General features: G+C 31.2%; 1 protein-coding gene across 2 annotated transcripts; it reads left to right on the top strand.

The window, feature by feature from the left end:
* Positions 1–3,198: 3,198 nt before the first annotated feature.
* LOC114916681 (WRKY transcription factor 6) lies at positions 3,199–10,345 on the top strand. 2 transcript variants are annotated; one of them, XM_083068491.1, is made up of 7 exons: positions 3,199–3,870; positions 3,966–4,061; positions 4,259–4,396; positions 4,893–5,258; positions 5,556–5,669; positions 6,195–6,566; positions 8,858–10,345. In XM_083068491.1, the coding sequence occupies exons 1-7, from the start codon at positions 3,679–3,681 to the stop codon at positions 8,882–8,884; spliced, it is 1,305 nt and encodes a 434-aa protein (XP_082924617.1). In that variant the 5' UTR covers positions 3,199–3,678; the 3' UTR covers positions 8,885–10,345. The 2 variants fall into 2 exon arrangements, with proteins under 2 accessions (XP_082924617.1, XP_029129794.2); XM_029273961.2 differs by lacking the exon at positions 8,858–10,345 and having other exon boundaries at positions 3,203–3,870; positions 6,195–7,343.
* Positions 10,346–12,577: the final 2,232 nt, after the last annotated feature.

Raw genomic sequence — 12,577 nt, 5'->3', positions numbered from 1 at the left:
TGTGAGTAGACCGATAATTATCATGTATGAGATATCTAGTCTTCATATATGTACATGGTTAATGTAATGATGTATCGGAATGAATCTCAGTTATAATGTTGTATAGAAAATTATGTTTGTGTCATAAGTGATTCTAAGTTTGACAATAGGGTATAAAGTCCTAATATATGTAGTTACTACAATTCCTACATGAGAAGATATATGTTATAATACCAACAAACATTAGATGTAATAAGGTGGTTATAAAGTTGGTTATTGAAAATAGAACGAATCATAAAGAGGAATGTGAGTGATATATATTGATGAAATTTGTCTCTCCTTGATAACAAGAGTTTATCTATATGGGTTTTCTTGATTGAGTAAGACATATTATGCATGGCTATACAAAGTAAGTTAATATGAGATATTGACTTGTAATGTCTTCTTGGGTATCAAGAATATAATAGAATTGAACTATACAAGTATTACATAACATACGCCTTGTATTCAATTATGACATCTAGGACAACGGACTATGTAACACAAAGAAGATTGTAATTGAAAATTATATATTGAATCATAGGATAGTCTTATTGCTTTGGTATGAGTGATGTGTTGCTAGATACCTCACTCTTTATAATATTAAGATTTAATATTATTACCAACATAATGAGAACCTATTAGGTCACATGCATAACAAAAAATTAGAAGAAAAAAATGTGAAACATTATGCATGATTGTAATATTTCTTTTTGGATTGACTCATAGTGTGTAAGACACAATTAGAAGATAGACCAAAATTATAAGAAGGGAGATAAGGTCTCTCATAGGCCAAGATATATCTTAATGTAATGAGTCCAAAAGTCACTAGGTTATAGTGTTGTCATTTTCCTATAAATAGGAAGCACTTGAGACTTAATGGATGTTCACATTTTTATCTTTAGAAACCACACAATATACTTGTTGTGTGAAAAATCCTACTAGTTGTTTTAGACTTGTTAGCAATGTTGTCTTCTCTCCTAGTCATGGATCAACGAGGAAGTTGCTCTCATAGATTTTGTAGTGGTTCAACTACCTTCTACTAGACCACATGATGTTGAAGAAAATCTATTTTCTCAAGTTTATATAAAGAAAATAACAATGTTGAAAAAAATAGTATGAATCAAACAAATCATCTATATAGATTTTGAAAGAGCTCTCACTTTCATAAAAATCCTTAAAAGAGATTGTTAGTATACATCATTTTCATACTCTAACCAAGGTGAATGAAATTAACAACTTTTGTATATGTGAAAACCTAAAGAAACTTAGTGTCAAAGATTACTTGGTGCGTTACTTGTGTGTAGGAAGAATACTATTTTTGTTGCTTGAAGAGGTAAGAAGAATACTTGTGTGTTTGTTGAGTCAATAAAGAAAACATTTTGGTGAAGAGGTCGAATGTAGCGAGATCTAAAAGTGAATCATGATAAATATTTGTGTTTCTTTTTTTATCTTTTCTCTTAACAATTTTTTATTTTTATTTTTTGTGTATTTTAATAAGTTATGTATAAAAAAATTTTCTCTTTTTTGACACACATCATTTACGAAAAAGATTTCAAAGTTATACTAAATAGAATTCAACCATATTTTTGCGCTTACCTCATTTATTTAAGTTAATACTAGAGTTCAACTTCTAGGAATTGATCATCTAACAATGTGAAGGGTAAAAGTAACAAGAATAATGCTATGGATAATGAAAACATGCTATCAATAAACTTCCCTTCTTCAATGGAAAAAGGTTATGACTAGTAGAAACAAAGGAAGATTATATTTTTCAAGAATGTTATATAAACATGTGAGACATTGTTGAAAATAGGAACTTTGCTCCCAAAAATAAAAATAGATAAAAAAATCTCTTAAGTAGCATCAAATGGAGCTCATGAGCTAAAATTTGTTGCAAAAGCTCTTGTATTAACTAAATTAGAAACCTAAAATTTTCTTAATGTATGTTATTTCTACATCTAAATATGATAAAGGTGATAGTTTCAAAATAACTAAAACATGTTTTTAGCACTAATACTAACTATATGGAACTTTGTTGGTTTTGGATTTGTAGACTATTCACTCGACTAAACTTTACAAAATTAAATTATAAGATGAGGATTACTCCCTCCCCCTACCCTCTAATACTATTTTGATCATACCATTAGTTTTTAACATACCCCCTTCTTACCAAAGAATGAACACCTCGAGGGTGAAATTTATAAAATTAGGTATCCATAGATGGTTCAATAACAAATGGTCCGATAAGCCTAACAATAACAATCACTATATGGACTTTGATATTATCTTAAATTTATATATTATGAATTTAATTCATTTTTACAAAATCATTTTATAATATAAGAATTATTTCCATTTATATACTTTATTTTGGTAATATCATTAATCGATACAAAATTTCCAATATTAAAAACACCAATTATATGAAACTTTGATGGTATTAAAGATTTAAAATACAAACTTATAAAATAAGTTATATACGTAATTCAGATAAATCCAAATTTAAAATAACTAGCATAAGAAAAAAAAAATTTAAGGTCTATTTGGGATGGTTGCGAGTGTTTGGCTTTTAAACGTAATTTTTAAAACAAAACTGTAAAATGGGTATGAAATGGTTTTTTATTCAATTTCAATCTTTTTTACTTTTACTTTTAAAATCAAGAGAAAATTGTAAATTTTATTTTTGATTTTAATTAAACGCACATCTCATAATATTTGTCAAAAACTTCATGTTACAATCACTACATCAAATACAAATATTTGTCATTATCATTACTGATATAATGATCACAATTATCATTATCACTAATTACTATTATTACAACTACCATTACTACCATTATTAACTATTATTATTGTTTTTTTTTAAGAAATATTTTTCAAGAAGAACTTGTTATATTTTTATTTTTAGGCTCTATATATTAAAGTAAAGTTAATTACAATACAAAATTCAAATATACTAACATTTTTCTAATCTATAAATCAAAACGATATATATATATATATATATATATATATATATATATATATATATATATATAATATCCTAAACCTATAAATTGGGTGTATTTTTTTTAAATTTTTTAAAAATTGTAAATAAAAAAACACCCCGACTACCGGTCCAATAAGTCGATTATTAACATGCATAATAATTGATTTATAAACACTTAAAAATATGCAAAAGCAACTAATGTAGGACTTAAACAAGATAGGATGCTGCTCTGAATGCAAAGAATTTAGAAGTCAGATCTCTCTCATTAATTAAAGTTGATAAATAAGACTAAGTCTCAAACAACTGTCCTTGCGATTTTCTTGGTATATTTCTCCATGTAGCCCTATGGCAAACTGACACGTGGATACTATTACGCACCATCTTACCTCAGTTCCCAAATCTTTTATTGTTAACTAAAATATTCGAGTTCTTCCACATAGCATTTGGTCTTTAGTCCAAACCATAATTGTTGCCGAGTCCATTGCATCTCACTAGCTATCTCTTATGTCAACCTATATCAGAACCAGACCCTTCTCTATCGAGGACTATTCTTTGATACTCATCCAACCACTTTCTTTGTCCTAAGCACCTCTACACACACTCTCCTTCTATAAAGTGCAAATACAAACTTCATAATTCATATATGTCAAAATCTTACTAACGACATGGAAGCTTCATGCAATGATGACTTGATTGACTTCCATTATAATGTTGCAGCAGTTACACATTTTTCACCGACGATGTCATTTAATGGGACACGACTAGTCGTGGATGAGATGGATTTCTTGGTAGAGAAGAAGGGAAGTGCAGTTGATGATGATGATCAAATGGTGCAACCAATGGAGCTTCATGTAGATGTAGGCAAACTCATGAATATTTCCTTAGAATTTTCTTTCTGAAATACTATGATATGGATAACTCTTGTTTTTTCTTCTCTGTTTCGAATTTTTAGACTAGTTTAGATCTCCTTACAAAGAGTTCCACTAGCAATATTAGATCAACTATAGAAGAAGGATCCTTGGAGGCAAGGGAGAACAAGGGAAGTAAGGTACTTTTCTTTTGGGTCCATATGTATATATATATTTTGACAAACATACAGCTTTTAACATAAAAATTATTTTAGCTATAAGATCTGTATTTAATTTACATTATTTTACAATCAGGTTAAGTTTTTTGGGATAATTAGTTTATGAGAGGAGTTTCTATATATCAGATCACTATTTTTTTTTTCTTTTCTGGGTACAGCTAGCCATGCTCGCTGAATTGCACCACATGAGTGCTGAAAATCAACGCTTGAGAGAGCTGGTTGATCAGGTGAACGATAAGTACAATGCCCTACACAAGCATCTTATGAAACTCAAGGAGAAACAACATAACAACAAGGTAATATCATTAATTTTTTATAAATGAAAATCATATATATCATGTTGCAATGATTTTTTTCCTGGTGCTTTAGTTATCCAAGGCTAGTGGGTAACTGACTAACGGGGGTAAGCCTTACCAAAAAATAGTTGAGATGCTATTTGTTTTGGTAGAAATCACGAGTTCAAATCATAAAAGTAGTATTTTCATTTGAAGGATACATAACACAATTAACTAACTTATTTGAATACAAACTGAGGTATTTTTATGAATTTTTCTATTAAAAATAAAAAATATTCTTTAATAAAAAATTCTTAAAAAATATTTCAAAACTTGTATCTGAACAAATTTTATGTTACAATATTCAAACCCCTACTTTGTGTTTTTTATGCAGTGGGTTACCCTTATAAGTTATAACTCCTAATATAAAACTACAAAAGTTGATCTCCCTTCATTTTTCTCGTAAAACTCCACTACCAAGTTCATTCCTAAAAAGCATCATGTGGTTTTTATGTAGATTAAAGGAGCCATAGAGGAAAAGGGTGAGAAAGATGACACGATTACAAGGGCATTCTTGGATACTGGAGTTGCCATGACAGAAGAGACTTGGCAGCAACATTCCAAGTCCAAGGGAAAAGTGCAAGAAAGCAAAAGCATGATTGACTTGATGGAGTGCAAGACTGAGAAGATTTGCACTGGCAGGGATAGTGCAAAATCCATAAGAGATAAGCGAAAGAGTGAAGATGAGAAAGCTATTCCGGGGTGGCTCTCAAACGAAGTCACAAGATTGAGTTCGTTAAGGGATGTTGATCAAGCATCAGAAACCATGTCAATGATCAAGAAAGCCCGCGTATCAGTTCGAGCAACAACAGATTATCCTATGGTTAGTATAAGTTAAAATTTCTAATGATTGGAAATACAAGTCCAAATGATCTACATTATGTGGACTAACTAGCTTTTAAAAACCTATAAATACTTAAACTAATGTTTGATTATTGTATAAATATAAAAAAGATTTATCATCTCTTATAAGTTCATTTTAGTTTAGTTTATTTCCAAATAAGCTTTAAGCAATGTGATATGCATTTTTTATAGGTGACATAATTGCCTATATATCTTTCATGAAAGTCAACAATTTCTGCGCAATAGATATTATTTTTCTTTTCTATAATTCACACAGATTTCAGATGGTTGTCAATGGAGAAAGTATGGTCAGAAGATAGCAAAAGGGAATCCGTGTCCGCGAGCTTATTATCGTTGCTCAATGGGGACAGGTTGTCCAGTAAGGAAACAAGTATACAATCTCTGCACTATCTATTCTTTTATGAAAATTAATTTTATTTTCATTTTGGTAAAATTAGGCTAAAATGCACACAATCACACATTTCATATCTTCTGTCATATGCCTACATTAATTTTTCCATCTTATTTTTTAAAGTGTTAGATAACATTTGGCGTCAAAATATATTTTTTCGTTAACTTGCTGTGACAAACTATTTAGACTTCTTACAAATCAAATTTAAGATTCATATGTAATTCTTAAAAATAAAATAAAATAAAATGGTTCAACTTGATTTTAACGTCACAATTGACAAAGAATATAAGACTTTTATCTCTAACATGAAACTGCATCAATTAAGAGTTTATTTGAAAATCAATTGAGTTCAACTCAATTGAGATTGAATAAAAAGTTACATTTATAATTTTTTTTATTTTATTTTATTTTTTATATTAGAATATGTGCTTTTTCATTGAATGTAGTTTCAAATTGGTATTCAAACACATACTAACTATTGCACTAATTAATTTATCTTTATAGGTACAAAGATGTGCTGAAGATCAAAGTGTGTTGATCACAACATATGAAGGGCAACATAATCATGTACTCCCTCTCAGTGCCAAGGCAATGGCATCCACCACATCTTCAGCTGCATCAATGCTTCTTTCAGGATCGATGCCAAGCTCAGATGGCCTTATACACCCAAACATATTACAAAGTGCAACACTTCCATTTTCACAAAACCTAGCCACCCTCTCAACTTCAGCACCATTTCCAACTATTACTTTGGATCTCACTCAAAGTGCTACCACTAATTCCTCACAAGGGGCACCACAGAAGTTTCTTGACCAAACTAAGCTTTTCAACTTACATGGGTATCAAGGAACAAAAACGGCTTCATTTATGGACATGGTAAATGCAGCAACATCTGCTATCACTTCTGACCCGAAATTTAGTGTAGCTCTTATGGCTGCCATAACATCTATTATTGGAAGTTCACACTCAAACAATATTAACGGTGCAAGTGGAGATCCAACGTTTCAATAACACACAAGACTATATGTGCAGAAGGGTCTAGACTCAAGGATAAATGAAGAAAGAAATTTTAGGGAAGGCAATTCTATTATGGCATCGAAGTGATAAGGTGGTTTGGTGGCGAAGGGGGTGGTCCTGGGGCTGGAGGAATAAGGATGGTCGGAGGTTTCGAACCCCCCTGCAACCCAACTAACATAACTTACTAATTACTAACATTTGCCGATCCAAAAAAAAAAAAAAAATTCTATTATGGCATCAGATCGCATAGCAAATGATTCAAGAAGTGGGAAATAAAAAAAAAGTGCGAGAAAGAGAGTAACAAATTGTTATTCATGATTGCGTGTAGGGGTGTGGAAACGATATATAAGGCAAATAGTCAGTGTATAAAAGTCAGGGACATGATGTGGAAAGATAGGAAAAAATGGTCATGAATGATTCCTTGCAAAACGGAGGCTCTTTAGATTTACTTTGATGTTGTTTCCTTTTGGGTTATCCTCTTCGTTGATGGCCAATTTTCCTTCGTTATAACAAACTCCTCTAGAATAATATCAATACAACGACACTCCCTTGTAACTCATTGTTACTGATTTTATTTAGTCCTTACACTGTATTAATTATCATTATTAGTGTCGGCTACTTTGGGAATGTGTGCAATTGAACATTTTTCTATTCTCATGATTATTAGGTCTAATTCAATCTAAAGAGATTTTCAACACACCTCTCACATTATGATTACACTTCTCAAATATAAAGTTTGTATGACTAAAAATTTATGAATAGTCGGTATAATAATTCAATAATTAGTAGTCTAATCAATAGATATCTAACAACAATCGCTAGTTAGTGACATAGGCACATAGAACAAGTCTTACTTTTTGTGACTCTCATGCTTAGCCGGACCAACTTATGCCTAACATCAAAATCATTATAGCTAATTGTGGCCACGACACTTAGTGAGTCTCTCTCGCTTAACGTCCAAATTCGTAAAACTTTAGTGTCAAATGGCACTTAACATGTCTAAGCATGCTTAGCGTTTAACACTAGTGAAAATATAACATACTACCATAGGATATTACATTGGTTGTGTTGCATTGGATGTAATATAGGATGTAATGATATTTTTTGAAAATAATACCAACTATACTAATTTGATTGTAGTTTAATCGATCTACATGAGTTCAATATGTAGTCGATGTAGAAAGTATTGTACTACATCGGTAAATGATGTAGTATATCCATTTAAAACATCATAATGGTTCCTTTTCTTCATGCACACATTTCCTTCACCCTCTCAAAGATCTCTCTTTGTTGTCGATGCAACTTGTCTTCTTAATTTTCCCTTGATGTTTCTAAGGCCAGAGTAAGATGTTTTGGATATCTTTATGCTCTCAATATTGTGTTCCCATGATTTATTTTATCTACTTCATTTTTTCATCATTGACAAGAGCATTTTGGTCTACATTTTGGTTCTTTAATTTGGAACATCATATCTTGGTTCTTCAATTTTGTTAATATTCTAGATTTTGGTTGTTTGTTTTGTATTGATTGGTTGTTTTGGTTGATTATTGGTTCCCATTATACTTATTTTGGTGGTTTTCATGTATGTATGTTAGTTGTTCACTTAAATGCTCCAATTAGTTCTTTAGTTTGTTTATGAACATTTACTTGAAAATTTTGGTGTATGGTGCAAGGTGAGAAAGTGTCGAGGTTTAGATAGCGGGACATGTCCCTCACCATTTCATCTAATGACCCCATAGGCTATTGAAGGTTATTAATTTCCCCAAATATTTTATTTAATGAAGCTATTTATTTTAACTTGGTATTAATATATTATAATATTTTTCCTTTGTTGATTAGGATATTGTTGGGTAGATTAAAGAAACAATTGTATAGGTTCGAAAGGAAAAAGTTGTGGTTACCTATATTGAGGTAAATCTAATCCAGACTTTAAGGTGAGTGTTTGTTGATAGCGAAGAGGTGCCCATACAGGTTCCATGTGGGTAAAGGTTGTGTTCAATAAAGAGATTAGTGCTTTAGTGTACATAAACCATAATGATTTGTCAAAAATTAGAGAATAACTATGCTAAACATATTAATTTTGTTGCTTTGATTGATGTAAGACTTACATTTTTGTAATTCAATTTTAAACTTTTATTCTAACTTTGTAGGTATTACCATCGATTTTGTGTGGCTGAAGGGAACAACAACATATATGCATTCTTAGAGCCTCAATCAATTCATAAGTTGGGCAACGAGACTAAAGAAATTTAGTAGTTTTACATTTTATAATGGAAACAGGAGTAAAAAAACAAATTTATCTAGCACTTTAATATTAGAGTAAGTACAATTTTATATATTTGTTTATAAATTAACTTTGCTTATCAATAATTATTTTCTAATGCAATTCCTATTGGAAGTTGTTGATCATTAGTCATGTGTTTGATGCATGACACGTCAAGCAAAGAAATCAAACATATAGTAGAAGTATACATTATTAAACATACTAAATTTCATTTGTAGTTTATATTTAATCTTAACATTAACAATCACATTTTTCCTTAAAGCTATGAGCATATGAGGCATTCCTCAAAAAAAAAAAAAAACTTCAATAGTTTATCTCCAAAAGTAAGAATTTTAAGCTTCCTATATATGCATTCAATTGAAAAAAAATTAATTGTTTATATCACTATTACTAATAATATTAAAAAAAAAAAATTGTAGTCTCATAGATAGAGAGGAGCCTATAAGTATGAACATTATATTATGAAGCACATGTAGACTATTGTCCAAATGCATAATAGATTCATGGAGTAGTGTAAGTTTTATAATTGAAATATCATTTCAACGATATACTTGTATATTTCACTAAATAATGTTGTGTATTTTGTTAAGTCTCATTTATACATATGTATACATAGGAATTATTGAACAATTCCACTCACCCCATGCACTCTTGCAATATAATTGTTCTCTTTTTGATCATTTTTTTATGCAGATATAACTAACTCAAAATTTATCTAACAATACCTTGATACACCTCATTTTTTGTGCAAGTATTGAGTGAAGAGTTGAAAGTTGAAGACCCATTGGATTGGAAATTAAAGGAGCTAAGGAGTAGGAGAAGAGTACCTGCGCCGGATGCAAGACTACCCGCGCCGGGCTTGAGCAAAACAGAGAGCCACACTCTCTGCAATTCAGAACTGCGCTGGGCGCAAGAAAATGCGCCGGGTGTGCTCAAGACAGAGAGCAACTTAAACTCTCTAGAAGACATCGCACCCGGCTTAAAAGTAATTGCGCCGGGCGTGTCTTGACACAAAGAGTAACTAAACTCTCTAGAAGGCCCTGCGCCGAGCGCAAAGCATAATGCACCGGGTGTGGTAACCCTAACCTGACTCACCTAGCTCGTATTAGATCAAGACTTCGAGGATTTTTTCCTCATTCACACATTGGGCGACTTCTAGGAGCTGAGGAAGGGATTCTCGGTGCTTGGGACCGTTCGTGTGTGGGTCTTTCCTTCGGTTCTTCCATCTCTATTTTTGTTTTACCCTCATTGTTTTGAGCGGTTCTACCCATTATTTTGTGGGGTTAGATGTAACCAACGATACTCTTATGTAATCTTTACGTTCTTAATGATATATGTATATATATATATATATATGTATATATATGTGTTGTTTCATTCATTGTTGTGTTATGTTTCTATTCTTAATGCTTGCTTTGGATTGATCCTCCTTTGCTTGATATAGAGTCTATTGGGTATTGGAAAATAACCATTGAAACTAGCTCTGAAACAAATGCCTAGTGGAAAATGTATCTAGGAATGGAGCTTGGCCCATTAGTAGTCTTAAACCCTAACCCGTAATACGGGTGTAGGTATTGGATTCTCAAGGAATTGATAGTCACTATCTGCACCTAGACTCTTGCTCTAAGGGATTAGGTTTAAGTAAACTTATGGGTTGACTAAGCAATGAATGTAACAAGAGATTAAAGATTCATCAGTGTGAAGTTCGGTGATATCTAACCCCATAATCTTACAAAACCACAATACCATTTCTACCCTTTCCACACACAAAACAAAGAATTTTATAGTTTAACATTTCAATAGTCATAACCTTTAATTCAAATTTGCATGACAATCTATGAGAAATTGGAATTATTCTTTAGTCATGAATAGTCATTAAATGCTTGTTTTACCTAACTAGTCCCTGTGGATACGATATAAATTTACTACTTGTACGACCGTTATACTTGTCGTGTTTGAGTCCATTGAGAGAATTAAAATGATTTACAATAATAACAAAAGTAATTTCAATAGAAATCTCAACATATTTCATTTACCCTTGTGTATCTACTTATGGTTGACTATAGTTATTAGTTTTCAGTATATAACGACATACTTTAGGTTTCATATGATTGTATAGTTACTTTATCTTATGATTGTGTATGTAGTTCATTTTCATGTACTAGATGATGTTTAATATAGATAAATTTTAGTTAGTTTATGTACCTATATGATGTACTACACTAGTTAGAGTTACATATGGAGTAATTTGGTCAAATGAAGACTTTTTGAGTGCTTGAGATTGTATGTAAACCACATGATATACGAATTGTAATTGAAAGTTTGGGATGATACAAAAAACAAACCCACCTTTAAAAAATCACCACATTCTACATTTGTCTAATGTGAAATGGCCTTGGATTCATACTGGGATCTATATCAATTGTACAATTGATGTAATAAGTGCTGAGATTCATAGTGGTGAATCAAGTCACATCTGGAGAATGAAGGTTTTGATGATAACAAAGTGTGGAACAAAGTTGACCAAGGACATCAACAAGTCAAAAATAAAGTCAAGGAAAAATGTGGCTATTATGTTGTGTAATAGGAGTAGCTTATAAATTGTATTGTTTTGTTGAGCTTATTTTTCGTGTGTATGCTTTGTGCATGAGCTAATCCTTATCTAATTTGATTAAGAGTGAGTATGATGATGAGTTTGAAACTTAAGAAGATATTTTGAGACATAAAACAAAGTTTTTGAAAACTGACTCAAAATAATCGATTATCATTAAATATAATCGATTATTCTAGCAACAGGTAAAAATGATGCCTTGCTGCAATAATCGATTATTTGTGAAATAATCGATTATCCCAGGAATCACTCTCTAGAATAATCGATTATCTTGTAGAATAATCGATTAAATTATTCTTGGTTGATTTCCAGAAATCATGAAGAACAAAACAATCGATTATTCTTTAAAATAATCGATTATCTGGTTCTGAAAATGTTATAAATAGTTTTCACATTTTGAAACTTCAAAACAAGAAAAGAATAAGATTGAACAGAGTGAAAAACGTGTTTGTGAAGTCTTTGTGACCTTCTTGGAGTGTTTTCTTTATGAAACCAAGAAGTAAAACGTTTTTAAAATGTTTTGAGAAAAGATCATCATCATCATCACATTCTTGAAAGGGAGAAGGATTAAGATTTGATTCTGAATTCCAGGTGAATTCGTTCCTTTAATTCTTTGTGAATAATTGTAAATCTTGAGTAGGTTTCTCAAGTGGTAAGGAATTCTTGTAGTGGGTTTCTACAAGAGGTGCTTTCTTGGGGTCAAGAAAGTGATTATCTTGAATGTAAGAGTGTATGCATGTGTGGTATGCTTGTAAAACTTCTTCATTAAGATAGTGGAACAAATCTTGATCAGGATATGATTGAGGACTGGATGTACGTCACATGTGGAGTGGCTGAACCAGAATAAAAGACTTGTGCAATCTTCTCTTACCCTTATCTTTTACTTTGAGTAATATCTTGGGTGTGTGTTAAAGAGATTATTATTGATTAACATGTTTGTATGCACAACATTGCTTTAAACCGAATCAAAGTGTT

Source organism: Cajanus cajan, chromosome 2 (assembly GCF_000230855.2).
Source record: "Cajanus cajan strain Asha chromosome 2, NIPB_CcT2T_4, whole genome shotgun sequence".
Classification (NCBI taxonomy): Eukaryota; Viridiplantae; Streptophyta; class Magnoliopsida; order Fabales; family Fabaceae; genus Cajanus; species Cajanus cajan.
Note: the sequence above shows the minus strand (reverse complement) of the source record. Positions and strands in the feature narration are given on the sequence as shown.